We start from the raw sequence: 16,961 nt of genomic DNA on the forward strand, positions 1-16,961 counted from the left end.
CCACGCCCAGTGGAGAGAGGCCACGCCCCCAAAGGGAGGGAATTTGGGGGAATTTGGGATAAAATGGGGAAAATTGGGGGGAAAATTGGGATAAAGTTGGGATAAAAGTGGGAAAAAATTGGGGGAAAAATTGGGATAAAATTGGGATAAAAGTGGGGGAAAATAGGGATAAAATTGGGATAAAAGTGGGAAAAAATTGGGATAAAATTGGGATAAAATTGGGGAAAAATTGGGATAAAATTGGGATAAAATTGGGGGAAAATTGGATAAAATTGGGATAAAATTGGGGGAAAATTCGGATAAAAGCGGGAAAAATTGGGATAAAATTGGGGGAAAATTGGGATAAAATTGGGATAAAATTGAGATAAAATTGGGTAAAAGTGGAATGGAAATTGGGATAAAAGTGGGGGAAAATTGGGATAAAAATATGGGGAAATTTGGGATAAAATTTGGATAAAATTGGGATAAAAATTGGGATAAAATTGGGATAAAAGTGGGGGAAAATTGGGATAAAATTGGGATAAAAATTGGGGGAAAATTGGGATAAAATTGGGATAAAAGTGGGAAAAATTGGGATAAAATTGGGGGAAAATTTGGGATAATAGTGGGAAAAAATTGGGGGAAAATTGGGATAAAATTGGGGGAAAATTGGGATAAAATTGGGATGAAGTTGGGATAAAAGTAGGGGGAAATTGGGATAAAATTGGGATGAAATTGGGATAAAATTTTGGGGAAAATTGGGATAAAATTGGGGGAAATTGTGATAAAAGTGGGGAAAAATTGGGATAAAAATTGGGATAAAATTGGGATAAAATTGGGATAAAAGTGGGAAAAAATTGGGATAAAATTGGGATAAAATTGGGGGAAAATTGGGATAAAAGTGGGAAAAAATTGGGGGAAAAATTGGGATAAAATTGGGGGAAAATTGGGATAAAATTGGGATAAAGTTGGGATAAAAGTGGGGGAAAATTGGGATAAAATTGGGGGAAAATTGGGATAAAATTGAGATAAAATTGAGATAAAATTGGGTAAAAGTGGGATGAAAATTGGGATAAAAGTGGGGGAAAATTGGGATAAAAATATGGGGAAATTTGGGATAAAATTTGGATAAAATTGGGATAAAAATTGGGATAAAATTGGGATAAAAGTGGGGGAAAATTGGGATAAAATTGGGATAAAAATTGGGGGAAAATTGGGATAAAATTGGGATAAAAGTGGGGGAAAAATTAGGATAAAATTGGGGGAAAATTGGGATAAAATTGGGATAAAAGTGGGGGAAAATTGGGATTAAATTGGGATAAAAATTTGGATAAAAATTGGGATAAAAATTGGGATAAAATTGGGGGAAAATTGGGATAAAAATTGGGAAAAATGGGAAAAAACTGGGATAAAATTGGGATAAAGTTGGGATAAAAATTGGGCAAAAATTGGGATAAAATTGGTGGAAATTTGGGATAAATGTGGGGGAAAATTGGGATAAAAATTGGGATAAAATCGGGATAAAATTGGGATAAAAGTGGGATAAAAGTGGGATAAAAGTGGGGAAAAATTGGGATAAAAATTGGGATAAAATTGGGATAAAATTGGGATAAAAGTGGGGGAAATTGTGATAAAAGTGGGGGAAAATTGGGATAAAAATATGGGGAAATTTGGGATAAAATTTGGATAAAATTGGGATAAAAATTGGGATAAAATTGGGATAAAAGTGAGATAAAAGTGGGATAAAATTGGGATAAAAACTGGGATAAAATTGGGATAAAAGTGGGATAAAAGTGGGGGAAAATTGGGATAAAATTGGGATTAAAACTGGGATAAAATTGGGATAAAATTGGGATAAAAGTGGGATAAAAGTGGGGGAAAATTGGGATAAAATTGGGATAAAATTGGGATAAAAGTGGGATAAAAGTGGGGGAAAGCCGTGCCTGTGGAATTTTATGGAATTCCGGAGTTTTGGGGAACTTTGGGGCGTTCCCACCCTGAATTCCCAACGAGTTCCCCCACGAATTCCCGAGATTTTCCAAACATTCCCCCCCCCAGAGAATTCCCACTCCGAATTCCCGACAATTCCTGCCTGAGAATTCCCAAATCCCACCCAGAATTCCCAAAAAATTCCAAACGATTCCCTTCGAAGCGCTGAATTTTATTCCGAACGCCTTCGGGAGGAGCCCAAGGGAGGGGTGGAAATAAAATTCCCAAATCCCAGAAATCCCAGGATTCCACCGAAGCGTCCCCAGGAGCTGAGAAATTCCGGGAATTCCTGGGAATTCTTGGGAATCAGGAGGTCCCCAAGGGGGTCCCAGCCCCTCTTTCCTTCCTGGTGTCACTCTGGGAATTTTTTCCTGGGGAGCAGCCGCATCCCGGGGCTGATCCCGGCTGGAATTCCGGGGCTGATCCCGGTTGGAATTCCTGGATCCGATCCCGGCTGGAATTCCTGGATCCGATCCCGGCTGGAATTCCTGGATCCGATCCCGGCTGGAATTCCTGGATCCGATCCCGGCTGGAATTCCGGGGCTGATCCCGGCTGGAATTCCGGGGCTGATCCCGGCTGGAATTCCGGGGCTGATCCCGGCTGGAATTCCGGGGCTGATCCCGGCTGGAATTCCGGGGCTGATCCCGGCTGGAATTCCTGGATCCGATCCCGGCTGGAATTCTGGGGCTGATCCCGGCTGGAATTCTGGGGCTGATCCCAGCTGGAATCCCGGGGCTGATCCTGGCTGGAATTCCGGGGCTGATCCTGGATCCGATCCCGGCTGGAATTCCCGGGGCTGATCCCGGCTGGAATTCTGGGGCTGATCCCAGCTGGAATTCCCGGGGCTGATCCTGGATCTGATCCTGGTTGGAATTCCCGGGGCTGATCCCGGCTGGAATTCCGGGGCTGATCCTGGATCCGATCCCGGCTGGAATTCCAGGGGCCGATCCTGGCTGGAATTCCTGGGCTGATTCCGGATCCAATCCCCCCAGAATTCCCGGGAATCAGCAGGAGGCGGCTGATCCCGGAGCCGATCCCGGATCGGGATTGATCCCGGAGCTGATCCCGGAGCCGATCCCAGATTGGGATTGATCCCAGAGCCGATCCCGGAGCCGATCCCGGATCGGGATCGATCCCGGAGCCGACCCCGGATCGGGATTGATCCCGGAGCCGATCCCGGAGCCGATCCCGGATTGGGATTGATCCCGGAGCTGATCCCGGAGCCGATCCCAGGTCTTGACGTCAGCTCCGGAATTCCCAGCATTCCCGTCATTCCCGTCGTTCCCGTCGTTCCCGTCATTCCCGTCGTTCCCGTCATTCCCGTCATTCCTGGAATTCCCGTCGTTCCTGGCATTCCCGTCATTCCCGTCGTTCCCATCATTCCCGTCATTCCCAGAATTCCCGTCGTTCCCATCATTCCCGGAATTCCCGTCATTCCCGTCGTTCCCGTCGTTCCCGGCGTTCCGGGCTCAGCAGGAGCTGGCCTGCAGGTTGGCCTCGCTCAGGAGGGAGGCGAAGGCTGCGGATCCGAATTCCTCATCCGAGCTCAGCCGCTCGTCCTGGAGCGCCGAGTCCACGGCACGGCGCCTGTGGGGAACGTTCCGGCATTTTCCATGGAATTCTGGGGTTTTCCATGGAATTCCCAGCCTTTCCCAAGGGATTCCCGTCCTTTCCCAAGGAATTCTGGGTCTTTCCCATGGAATTCTGGGGTTTTTCTATGGAACTCCCCACCTTTCCCAAGGAATTCCCGGCCTTTCCCATGGAATTCTGGGTCTTTTCCATGGAATTCTGGGGTTTTTCTATGGAATTCCCGGCCTTTCCCAAGGAATTCCCGCCTTTTCCATGGAATTCTGGGGTTTTTCTATGGAATTCTGGGTTTTTTTCTATGGAATTCCCCAACTTTTCCATGGAACTCCCGGCCTTTCCCATGGAATTCTGGGGTTTTTCCCATGGAATTCTGGGCCTTTCCCAAGGAATTCCCGGCCTTTTCCATGGAATTCTGGGGGTTTTTCCATGGAATTCCCGGCCTTTCCCGAGGAATTCTGGGTCTTTCCCATGGAATTCTGGGTTTTTCCCATGGAATTCTGGGTCTTTTCCATGGAATTCTGGGGTTTTCCCATGGAATTCTGGGGTTTTCCCATGGAATTCTGGGTATTTTCCATGGAATTCCGTTTTTCTTTTCAATGGAATTCCATTTTTCTTTTCCATGGAATTCTGGAGTTTTTTTCCATGGAATTCTGGGGTTTTTTCCATGGAATTCTGGGGTTTTCCCACAGAATTCCCAGCCTTTCCCATGGAATTCCCGGCCTTTTCAGCAGATTTTGGATATTTCCAACAGATTCTGATTTTTTTTCATGGATTTGGTGACTTTCCCATGGATTTAAGAACTTTTCCCCATTGGATTTAGGAACCTTTCCCATAAATTCCAAACCCTCTCCGTGAATTTCCAGGCTTTTCCAGGCGGGAATTTCCACGGGAATTTCACGGGGGGTGGGGGTTTTTTTTTTTTTTTTTGGATGAATTCCAGATTCTTTTCCCACGGATTCGAGAATTCCATGGATTTGGGAAGGATTTGGATTACCAGGCCTCCTTTTCCATGGATTTCAGGCGTCTCTGGAGCTGCTCGTTCAGCTCCTGCTGCTCCTCCAGATCCCGCTGGGATTTTTTCCGGGCGTTTTCCAAGCGTTCGATTTCCTCCTCGGATTCGTCCACCTGGCGCTTCAGGGCCTTCACCCTCAGGCTCAGCTGGGAATTCCGGGAATTCGGGATTTTGGGAAGGGCTCGGGAGGATCCCGGGTGGGTGGGAATGGGAGGGGATTTTTTAAGGGATTTTAAATGGGATTTTTATGGAATTTTTATGGAGTTTTTAAGGGATTTTAAAGGGAATTTTATGGAATTTTTAAGGGATTTTTATGGAATTTTTATGGAGTTTTTAAGGGATTTTAAAGGGAATTTTATGGAATCTTTAAGTGATTTTTAAAGGGATTTTTATGGGATTTTTATGGAGTTTTTAAGGGATTTTAAAGGGAATTTTATGGAATCTTTAAGGGATTTTTAAAGAGATTTTTAAAGGAATTTTAAAGGGAATTTTATGGAATTTTTAAGGGATTTTAAAGGGAATTTTAATGGGATTTTTAAGGGAATTTTAAACGGAATTTTATGGAATTTTTATGGGATTTTTAAGGGATTTTAAAGGAATTTTAATGGGAATTTAAAATGCAATTTTATGGAATTTTTAACGGAATTTTAAAGGGATTTTATGGAATTTTAAAGGGAATTTTAAAGGGATTTTATGGAATTTTAAAGGGAATTTTAAAGGGATTTTATGGAATTTTTAAGGGAATTTTAAAGGGATTTTTATGGCATTTTTAAGGGAATTTTAAAGGGATTTTATGGCATTTTTAAGGGAATTTTAAAAGAGATTTTTATGGAATTTTTTAGGGAATTTTAAAGGGATTTTTATGGAATTTTTAAGGGAATTTTAAAGGGATTTTTATGGAATTTTTAAGGGAATTTTAAAGGGATTTTATGGCATTTTTAAGAGAATTTTAAAGGGATTTTATGGAATTTTTTAGGGAATTTTAAAGGGAATTTTATGGAATCTTTAAGGGATTTTTAAAGGGATTTTTAAAGGAATTTTAAAGGGAATTTTATTGAATTTTTAAGGGAATTTGAAAGTGAATTTTAAAGGAATTTTAAAGGGATTTTAAAGGAAATTTTAAAGGAATATTAAACTAATTAAAAACTAATTTAAATGAATATTTTTGGGGATTTTTAAGGAATTTTTTTCCCTTTCCCAACCCATCCCGGAATTCCCTCGACCAGAATTTCCGGGATCAACCCTTCCCAATCCGTGATTTTCCCGGAATTCCGGCCCCACCTGATCCCTCTGGCTGTCGCTGCTGCGCCGTTCCTCGTCCAACTGCAGCGACAATTCCTTCATCTTCCTCTCCAGCTTCCGGTTGGATGAGAGCAGGACGCTCTTCTCCCTAGGGAAAAACCGAATTCCAGGGAATTTTCTGGAATTTTTATGGTTTTTTTATAGATTTTTGGGGGGTTTTTACGGATTTTTTATGGATTTTTTTAAATGGAATTTTTATGAATTTTTTGTGGATTTTTTATGGATTTTTTACAGATTTTTAACGGATTTTTTACAGATTTTTTACAGATTTTTCCCAAATTTTTATGGATTTTTTAATGGATTTTTAATGGATTTTATTTGGAATTTTTATCGATTTTTTACGAATTTTTTATGGATTTTTTATGGATTTTTAAAGGATTTTTTATGGAATTTTTATGGAATTTTTATGTAATTTTTACAGAATTTTTATGGATTTTTAATGGATTTTTTAATGAATTTTTATGGATTTTTCCCAAATTTTTATGGATTTTTCACGGATTTTTTATAGATTTTTTATGGATTTTTTACGGATTTTTTATGGATTTTTTATGGAATTTTTACAGAATTTTTATGGATTTTTAATGGATTTTTTAATGGATTTTTTGTGGATTTTTAAGGGATTTTTTATGGATTTTTCACGGATTTTTTATGGATTTTTCACGGATTTTTAACAGATTTTTTCCCAAATTTTTATGGATTTTTTTATGGATTTTTTACAGATTTTTTCCCAAATTTTTATGGATTCTTCACGGATTTTTTATGGGTTTTTTACGGATTTTTTACGGATTTTTTCCCAAATTTTTATGGATTTTTCATGGATTTTTTACAGATTTTTTCCCAAACTTTTATGGATTTTTTACGGATTTTAACAGATTTTTTCCCAAATTTTTACGGATTTTTCACGGATTTTTTACGGATTTTTAACGGATTTTTTCCCAAATTTTTATGGATTTTTCCCAGATTTTTTCCCAAATTTTTATGGATTTTTCACGGATTTTTTATGGATTTTTTATGGATTTTTCACGGATTTTTCACGGATTTTTCACGGATTTTTCCCAGATTTTTTCCCAATTTTTTACAGATTTTTCACGGATTTTTCCGTTTTTTTAGGATTTCCTCAATTCCAAAGAATCCCCTCCCGTTTTTCCCGGGAATTCCGGGATAATTCGGGAATTTGGGGTCCGGTACCTCTCCTCAGCCTGGAGCCGATCCCGGAGCTCTTCCAGCTGCGATTCCAGCTGCGAATTCCGAGCATTCCCGGGTTTCTGCTGCCCCTCGGAAGCCGCCAGCCGGTTCTTCAGCTCCTTATTCTGGGCAAGAATTCCCAAAAATTCCTCGGAATTCCCGGAAATTTCCCGGGTTTTATCCCGGTTTTAATAATGGGGAGGAATTCTGGGAATTCTTTGGGGGGATTCTGGGGGGGAAAATGGGAATTGTGGAGGGAAAATGGGAATTGTGGAGGGAAAAGTGGGAATTGTCAATGGAAAAATGGGAATTGTGAAGGGAAAATTGGGAATTGTGGAGGGAAAATGGGAATTGTGGAGGGAAAATGGGAATTGTGGAGGGAAAATGGGAATTGTGCATGGAAAAGTGGGAATTGTGGAGGGAAAAGTGGGAATTGTCAATGGAAAAATGGGAATTGTGAAGGGAAAATTGGGAATTGTGGAGGGAAAAATGGGAATTGGGCATGGAAAAGTGGGAATTGTGGAGGGAAAAATGGGAATTCTGGGGTTTATTGAAGGGAAAAATGGGAATTGTGCAGAAAAAATGGGAATTGTACGGGAAAAGTGGGAATTGAGCATGGAAAAATGGGAATTGTACGGGAAAAGTGGGAATTCTGCATGGAAAAATGGGAATTGTGGAGGGAAAATGGGAATTGTGGAGGGAAAAGTGGGAATTCTGTATGGAAAAATGGGAATTGTGCACGGAAAACCCTGGGAGAGCGCAGAGAACCCCAAAAATTTGGATTGGGAATCAAAGAAAAGCAGGAAAAAGTGGGAAAAAAACCCCAAAAATGGGAAAAAAGCGGGAAAAAAGCGGGAAAAAAGCGGGAAAAAAGCGGGAAAAAGGCGGGAAAAAGGCAGGAAAAAAGCGGGAAAAAAGCGGGAAAAAAGCGGGAAAAAGGCGGGAAAAAAGCGGGAAAAAAGCGGGAAAAAGGCGGGAAAAAGGCAGGAAAAAGGCGGGAAAAGCCCTGGGAATGCTGAGCCCATTCCCGAGGATTCTTTTCCCGGAATTCCTCGGAAATTTGGGATCCATTTGGGGATTTTTTTCCCGGGATTTTCCGCACCTGGCGCTCCAGGGAGGATTTGTCACATTCCAGGTCCTGGCGGCTCGAACGCTCCTGGAGCAGCTCAGCCCGGAGCTGCTCGATCTGGGAATAAAAACATGGAAAATTCGGGAATTCCCAGGGTTTTCCAGGGATTTCTGGGGTTTTTCATGGAGTTTCTGGGATTTTCCATGATTTTCTGGGATTTTCCATGGGTTTCCAAGGATTTTCTGGAATTTTCCACGGGTTTCCAAGGATTTTCTGGAATTTTCCACGGGTTTCCATGGATTTTCTGGGATTTTCCATTGATTTCCATGGATTTCTATGGATTTTCTGGAATTTTCCATGGATTTCCATGGATTTTCTGGGATTTTCCATGGATTTTCTGGGATTTTCCATGGATTTTCTGGGATTTTCCATGGATTTCCATTGATTTCCATGGATTTCCATGGATTTTCCATGGATTTTCTGGAATTTTCCATGGATTTTTCCATGGATTTTCCATGAATTTTCCATGGGTTTTCTGCTGACTTCCATGGATTTCCATGGATTTTCTGGAATTTTCCATGGACTTTCTGTGGATTTTCCATTGATTTCCATGGATTTCCATGGATTTTCCATGGATTTTCTGGGATTTTCCATGGATTTCCATGAATTTCCATGGACTTTCTGTGGATTTTCTGGAATTTTCCATGGGTTTCCAAGGATTTTCTGGGATTTTCCATGGGCTTTCCATGGATTTTCTGGGATCTTCCATGGGTTTCCAAGGATTTTCTGGAATTTTCCACAGGTTTCCATGGATTTTCTGGAATTTTCCATGGATTTCTATGGATTTTCCATGGGTTTCCATGGGTTTTCCATGGATTTTTTGGAATTTTCCATGGATTTCCATGAATTTCCATGGACTTCCTGTGGATTTTCTGGAATTTTCCACGGATTTCCATGGACTTCCCGTGGATTTCCATTAATTCCCATGGATTTCCATGGATTTTCCATGGATTTCCGGGAATTCTGGGAAATCCATCCCAGGAATTTTTCCCGCCCGGAAAAAACACGAAAAAAAAATCAGAAAAAAAAAAAAAAAATTCCCATTTCCCACCTCGAAATTTTACGGATTTAAATAAAAAAAAAAAGCGGGAACAACATTCCATAAAAACCCAAAAATCCCTCGGAATTCTCTCCCCAAATTCCCGCCCCAAACCCCAAAAAATTCCGGAATTTCTTCGGGAATTTCCTCTTTTTTCCCCCTTAAATTTCTTCCAATCCTCATTCCCAGCTGGAATTTTGGGCTGGATCCTTAAAAGGATTGGAATTCTGAAAGGATGGGATGAAAATTCATGGAATTTTTGGGAAAATTCATGGAAAAATTCCGGGAATTCCGGGTTTTTTTTACCTGATCCCGGCTCCTGGTCACCCTCTCGCTCAGCAGCTCCACCGAGCTCCGCTCCTCGTCCAGCTCCAATTCCAAACGTTTGGATTTTTCCTGGAGGGAATTTGGGAATTTTTTGGGAAAAAAAATTCCATTCCCGGACAGGAAATTCCCAGGGAATAAAGGGGGAAAAAATTCCCGGAATTCCGGAGGGAAAAGGGAAAACGGGGAAAAATTTGGGATGGATTTGTGGGAATTTTGGGGGGAAAAAGGTGGAAAAATTCCTTGGAATTGGGGGGAAAAAGTGGGAAAAATCCTTGGGAATGGGGAAAAAATCCTTGGGAATGGGGAAAAAAATCCTTGGGAATGGGGGAATTTTTTTAGGAATTTTTTTGGGAATTTTTGGGATTTTTTTGGGGAATTTTTTTGAGGTTTTTTTTAATATTTCAGGAATTTTTGGGGGATTTTTTGGGAATTTTGGGGGGAATTTCTTGGGAATTTTTTTTTAATATTTCAGAAATTTTTTTGGAATTTTTGGGGAATATTTCAGGAATTTTGGGGAATTTTTTTGGAATTTTTTGGGAATATTTCTGGATTTTTTGGGGAATATTTTGGGAATTTTTGGGGAAATTTTTGGGGAATTTTTTTGGAATTTTTTTTAAATTTTTAGGGATTTTTTGGGGAATATTTCTGGAATTTTTGGGGGAATTTTTGGGGAATTTTTTGGGAATATTTCAGAAATTTTTTGGGATTTTTTGGGGAATATTTTGGGAATTTTTGGGAATTTTGGGGGGAATTTTTTTTTAATATTTCAGAAATTTTTTGGGAATATTTCAGGAATTTTTTGGGGAATTTTTTGGGAATATTTCAGGAATTTTGGGGGAATATTTTGGGAATATTTCAGGAATTTTGGGGGAATATTTTGGGAATTTTGGGGGGAATTTTTTGGGAATTTATGGCAATTTTTTGGGAATTTTTTGGGATTTTTTGAGGAATATTTCAGGAGTTTTTGGGGGTATTTTTAGGGAATTTTTTTGGAATATTTCAGGAATTTTTGGGGAATATTCCAGGAATTTTGGGGTAATATTTTGGGAATTTTTGGGGAATTTTTGGGAATTTTTGGGGAATTTTTTTTGGAATTTTTTGGGAATACTTCAGGAATTTTTTGGGAATTTTTCAGGAATTCTTTGCGAATTCCCCTGTAACATTTTTTTGAATTTTCTTTTTGGGGGTGAATTTTCCAGGAATTCCAACCAGGAATTCTTCCAACCCCCCCCAATAATTATGAAAAACTTTTTAACAAAATTTTCCCAATTAATTTTTTTTTTTTCTTTCAATTTTTTTAGGAAAACCCTTTAAAAAAAAAAACTCCCAAGGAATTTTTTTCCCGGGAATTTTTTGTTTTTTCCCGGGGGAATTCCCACCTCCAACGCTTTGGAATTCCGAGCTCGCTCCTCCTGGGATCTCTTCCGATTTTCCAGCTCCTCCTGCAGCTCCTGGAATCTCTGGAGCAGCAATTCCTTATCCAGCAGGATCCGATCCCGCTCTTCCCGATTTTCCTGGATCGTCTCCTTCAACCGCGAAACCTGGGAAAAAAAATCCCCAAAATTCCCAAAAAAAACCCCAAAAAATTGCCCCAAAATCCAAAAAAATTCTCCCAAAATCCAAAGAAATCCCCCCAGAAAATTCCCAAAAATTTCCTCCGAAATCCAAAGAAATCCCCCAAAAAAATTCCCAAAAAATTGCCCCAAAATACAAAAAAATTCTCCCAAAATCCAAAGAAATCCCCCCAAAAAATTCCCAAAAAATTTCCTCCAAAATCCAAAGAATCCCCCCAAAAAATTCCCAAAAAAATTCCCCCAAAATCCAAAAAAAATCCCTCAAAAAATTCCTGAAAATTTCCCCGAAAATCCGAAGAAATCCCCCAAAAAAATCCCCCAAAAATTCCCCCAAAAATTAAATAAAAAATCCCCCCAAAATTCTCCCAAAATCCAAAGAAATCCTCAAAAAAAATCCCAAAAAAATCTCAAAAAACCCAAAAAAATTCCCCAAAAAAAGTAAAAAAATTCCCCCCAAATTAAAAAAAAAAAAATCTCAAAAAAATTCCAAAAAATTCCCCCAAAATCCAAAGAAATCCCAAAAAATAATCCCAAAAAAATTCTCCCAAAACCCCAAAAAAATTCCCCAAAAAAAGTCCAAAAAATCCCCCAAAATTAAAAAAAAATCTCAAAAAAATCCCAAAAAATTCCCCCAAAATCCAAAGAAATCCCTAAAAATAAATCCCAAAAAAATCTCAAAAAACCCAAAAAAATTCCCCAAAAAAAGTCAAAAAATTCCCCCAAAATTAAAAAAAAAATCTCAAAAAAATCCCAAAAAATTCCCCCAAAATGCAAAGAAATCCTCAAAAAAAAATCCCAAAAAAATCTCAAAAAACCCCAAAAAATTCCCCAAAAAAAGTCAAAAAATTCCCCCAAAATTAAAAGAAAATCTCAAAAAAATCCCAAAAAATTCCCCCAAAATCCAAAGAAATCCTCAAAAATAATCCCAAAAAAATCTCAAAAAACCCAAAAAAATTCCCCAAAAAAAGTCAAAAAATTCCCCCAAAATTAAAAAAAAATCTCAAAAAAATCCCAAAAAATTCCCCCAAAATCCAAAGAAATCCTCAAAAAAAATCCCAAAAAAATCTCAAAAAACCCAAAAAAATTCCCCAAATAAAGTCAAAAAATTCCCCCAAAATTAAAAAAAAATCTCAAAAAAAATCCCAAAAAATTCCCCCAAAATCCAAAGAAATCCCAAAAAATAATCCCCAAAAAATTCTCCCAAAATCCAAAAAAATTCCCCAAAACAAGTAAAAAAATTCCCCCAAAATTAAAAAAAAATCTCAAAAAAATCCCAAAAAATTCCCCCAAAATCCAAAGAAATCCCCCCAAAAAATCCCAAAAAAATCTCAAAAAACCCAAAAAAATTCCCCAAAAAAAGTCAAAAAATTCCCCCAAAATTAAAAAAAATCTCAAAAAAATCCCAAAAAATTCCCCCAAAATCCAAAGAAATCCCAAAAAATAATCCCAAAAAAATCTCAAAAAACCCAAAAAAATTCCCCAAAAAAAGTCAAAAAATTCCCCCAAAATTAAAAAAAAATCTCAAAAAAATCCCAAAAAATTCCCCCAAAATCCAAAGAAATCCTCAAAAAAAATCCCAAAAAATCTCAAAAAACCCAAAAAAATTCCCCCAAAAAAAGTCAAAAAATTCCCCCAAAATTAAAAAAAAATCTCAAAAAAATCCCAAAAAATTCCCCAAAAATCCAAAGAAATCCCAAAAAATAAATCCCAAAAAAATCTCAAAAAACCCAAAAAAAATTCCCAAAAAAAGTCCAAAAATTCCCCCCCAAAAAAGTCCAAAAATTCCCAAAAAAAGTCCAAGAATTCCCCCTCTCTGATCCCCCACCGACCTCATCCTGCAGCTTCCCGAGGTTTTCTTGGAATTTTTCCGCCTCAGCCTGGCGCTCTTGGGCGATTTTTTGGGAATCCGTGAGTTCCCGCCGGGATTTTTCCTGGAATTCTTGAAGTTGGGATCGGAGCGAGGCCAGGGAATTCTGGGATTCTTCCGTCATCTGCTCCAGCTGTGGGCGGGAAAAAATGGGAATTTCGGGATGGGATCGTCCCAAAATTGGGGTTTGGGGGGTTGGGATGGGGGTTATGGGGGGAGGGAATCCCAGAATTCCAGGAAAAAATCCCAGAATTCCATGAAAAATCACAGGATTCCATGGAAAAACCCCAGAATTCCATGGAAAATCACAGGATTCCATGGAAAAACCCCCAGAATTCCATGAAAAATCACAGGATTCCATGAAAAAACCCCAGAATTCCATGAGAAAATCCCAGAATTCCATTAAAAAACCCCAGAATTCCATGAAAAAACCCCAGAATTCCATGGAAAATCACAGGATTCCATGGAAAAACCCCCAGAATTCCATGAAAAATCACAGGATTCCGTGAAAAACCCCCAGAATTCCATGGAAAATCCCAGAATTCCATGGGAAAATCCCAGAATTCCATGGAAAATCCCAGAATTCCATGAAACCCCAAGAATTCCATGGAAAATCCCAGAATTCCATGAAACACCCAGAATTCCATGGGAAAATCCCAGAATTCCATGGGAAAATCCCAGAATTCCATGAAAAACCCCCAGAATTCCATGGGAAAATCCCAGAATTCCATGGAAAATCCCAGAATTCCATGAAACCCCAAGAATTCCATGGAAAATCCCAGAATTCCACGAAACCCCAAGAATTCCATGGAAAATCCCAGAATTCCATGGGAAAATCCCAGAATTCCATGAAAAACCCCCAGAATTCCATGGGAAAATCCCAGAATTCCATGGGAAAATCCCAGAATTCCATGAAAAACCCCCAGAATTCCATGAAAAACCCCCAGAATTCCATGGGAAAATCCCAGAATTCCATGGGAAAATCCCAGAATTCCATGAAAAACCCCCAGAATTCCATGGGAAAATCCCAGAATTCCATGGGAAAATCCCAGAATTCCATAAAAACCCCCAGAATTCCATGAAAAATCCCCAGAATTCCGTGAAAAACCCCCAGAATTCCATGGAAAATCCCAGAATTCCATGGGAAAATCCCAGAATTCCATGGAAAATCCCAGAATTCCATGAAACCCCAAGAATTCCATGGAAAATCCCAGAATTCCATGAAAAACCCCCAGAATTCCATGGGAAAATCCTAGAATTCCATAAAAACCCCCAGAATTCCATGAAAAAAAAAACCAGAATTCCATGAAAAACCCCCAGAATTCCATGGGAAAATCCCAGAATTCCATGAAAAACCCCCAGAATTCCATGAAAAAACCCCAGAATTCCATAAAAACCCCAAAATTCCACAAAAAAACCCCAAGAATTCCATAAAAACCCCAAAATTCCATAAAAAAACCCCAAGAATTCCATAAAAACCCCCAATAATTCCACAAAAAACCCCCAAAATTAAAAAAAAACCCCAAAATTCCATAAAACCCCCATAATTCCATAAAAAACCCCAAAATTCCATAAAACCCCCCAAAATTCCATATAAACCCCCCAAAATTCCATAAAAACCCCCAAAATTCCCAAAAAAAACCCCAAAATTCAAAAAAAACCCCAAAATTCCATAAAAAAACCCCAAAATTCCATAAAAAAACCCCAAAATTCCATAAAAAAACCCCAAAATTCCATAAAACCCCCAAGAATTCCATAAAAACCCCCAAGAATTCCATAAAAAACCCCAAAAAATTCCATAAAAACTCCAGAATTCCACAAAAAAACCCCAAAATTCCACAAAAAAACCCGAATTCCATAAACCCCCCCCAAAAATTCCATAAAAAACCCCAAAAAATTCCATTAAAAAAACCCCAAAAAATTCCATAAAAAAACCCCAAAATTCCACAAAAAACCTCACAAAATTCCATAAAAAAACCCCAGAATTCCATAAAAAAAACCCAAAATTCCATAAAACCCCCAGAATTCCATAAAACCCCCCAAAAATTCCACAAAAAACCCCCAAAATTCCATTAAAAACCCCCAAAATTCCATTAAAAAAACCCCAGAATTCCATGAAAAAATCCCAGAATTCCATGAAAAACCCCAAGAATTCCATAAAAACCCCAAAATTCCACAAAAAACCCCCAGAATTCCATTAAAAAACCCCAATAATTCCACAAAAAAACCCCCAAGAATTCCATAAAAACCCCCAAAATTCCATAAAAAGCCCCCAAAATTCCATAAAAAACCCCCAAATTCCATAAAAACCCCCGTAATTCCATAAATTCCGGGTTCTCACCTCCTTGCTGAGCCTCTCCTGGAGCTCGGCCTTGGCCTCCTGGAGCTGCTCCCGCTGGAGCCGCTCCCGGCTCAGCTCCGATCCCAAATCCCGCAATTCCGCCCGCGATTCCTCCAGCCGCCATTCCAGGGAATTCCGCCGCAGCCGCTGCTCCCGCTCCCGAGCCCGCAGGGAATCCAGGGAATCCCGGAGAGCCCCGCGCTCCTCCTGGGGGTTGGGGGGATTTGGGGGGTTTTTGGGGTTTTTGGGATTTTTTGGGGATTTTTTGGGATTTTTTGGGGATTTTTTTGGGATTTTTTGGGATTTTTTGGGATTTTTTGGGGATTTTTTGGGATTTTTTTGGATTTTTTGGGAATTTTTTTGGGATTTTTTTGGGATTTTTTTTGATTTTTTATGGAATTTTTTTTGGATTTTTTGGGGATTTTTTTTCGATTTTTTGGGGATTTTTTTCGGGATTTTTTGGGATTTTTTTGGGGATTTTTTCGGATTTTTTTGGGGATTTTTGGGATTTTTTTGGGATTTTTTGGGGATTTTTTGAGTAATTTTTAGGGGTTTTTTTGGATTTTTTGGGATTTTTGGGGGATTTTTTGGGATTTTTTTTGGATTTTTTTGGGGTTTTTTTGGGGATTTTTTATGGGATTTTTTGGGGTTTTTTTTTAATTTTTTGAGGATTTTTTGGGGGGTTTTTGGGGATTTTTTTCGGATTTTTTGGGGGATTTTTTTAGGGTGTTTTTGGGATTTTTGGGGATTTTTTGGGGATTTTTTGGGGATTTTTTGGGATTTTTTTGGGGATTTTTTCGGATTTTTTTGGGGATTTTTTTAGGGGTCTTTTGGGATTTTTTTGGGATTTTTTTTGATTTTTTATGGAATTTTTTTTGGATTTTTTTGGGATTTTTTTTCGATTTTTTGGGGATTTTTTTCGGGATTTTTTGGGATTTTTTTGGGGATTTTTTCGGATTTTTTTGGGGATTTTTGGGATTTTTTTGGGATTTTTTGGGGATTTTTTGAGTAATTTTTAGGGGTTTTTTTGGATTTTTTGGGATTTTTTGGGGATTTTTTGGGGTTTTTTTTGGATTTATTTGGGGTTTTTTTGGGATTTTTTATGGGATTTTTTGGGGGTTTTTTTTTAATTTTTTGGGGATTTTTTGGGGGGTTTTTGGGGATTTTTTTCGGATTTTTTTGGGGATTTTTTTAGGGTGTTTTTGGGATTTTTGGGGATTTTTTGGGGATTTTTTGGGGATTTTTTGGGATCTTTTTGGGGATTTTTTTGGATTTTTTTGGGGATTTTTTTAGGGGTCTTTTGGGATTTTTGGGGATTTTTTTTTATTTTTTTGGGATTTTTTTGGGATTTTTTGGGATTTTTTTTTTATTTTTTTGGGATTTTTTGGGGATTTTTTTAGGGGTTTTTTTGGATTTTTTTGGATTTTTTGGGGGGATTTTTGGGGATTTTTTTGGGATTTTTTTTGGGAATTTTTTTGGGATTTTTTTGGGGATTTTTTGGGGATTTTTTTTGAGATTTTTTTGGAATTTTTTGGGAATTTTTGGGGATTTTTTTTGAGATTTTTTTGGAATTTTTTGGGAATTTTTGGGGATTTTTTGGGATTTTGGGGGATTTTTTTGGGGATTTTT

General features: G+C 38.7%; 1 protein-coding gene across 1 annotated transcript in view; it reads right to left on the reverse strand.

Annotated features, from left to right (window-relative positions):
* Positions 1-2,124: 2,124 nt before the first annotated feature.
* The window catches only part of CGN (cingulin), a 47,874-nt gene continuing 33,037 nt past the window's right edge, over positions 2,125-16,961 (reverse strand). Inside the window, exons 13-21 of the mRNA XM_086866392.1 lie at positions 15,333-15,539; positions 12,954-13,124; positions 10,930-11,091; positions 9,530-9,619; positions 8,158-8,241; positions 7,059-7,180; positions 5,850-5,958; positions 4,551-4,714; positions 2,125-3,556 (exon numbers count right to left, since the gene is read on the reverse strand). Of these exons, the coding sequence (XP_086722518.1) occupies positions 3,439-3,556; positions 4,551-4,714; positions 5,850-5,958; positions 7,059-7,180; positions 8,158-8,241; positions 9,530-9,619; positions 10,930-11,091; positions 12,954-13,124; positions 15,333-15,539 (1,227 nt within the window). The 3' untranslated portion in view covers positions 2,125-3,438. The remainder of the gene's footprint in view (positions 3,557-4,550; positions 4,715-5,849; positions 5,959-7,058; positions 7,181-8,157; positions 8,242-9,529; positions 9,620-10,929; positions 11,092-12,953; positions 13,125-15,332; positions 15,540-16,961) is intronic.

This window comes from Cyanistes caeruleus, chromosome 30 (genome assembly GCF_971803275.1).
Source record: "Cyanistes caeruleus chromosome 30, bCyaCae1.hap1.1, whole genome shotgun sequence".
Taxonomy (NCBI): Eukaryota; Metazoa; Chordata; class Aves; order Passeriformes; family Paridae; genus Cyanistes; species Cyanistes caeruleus.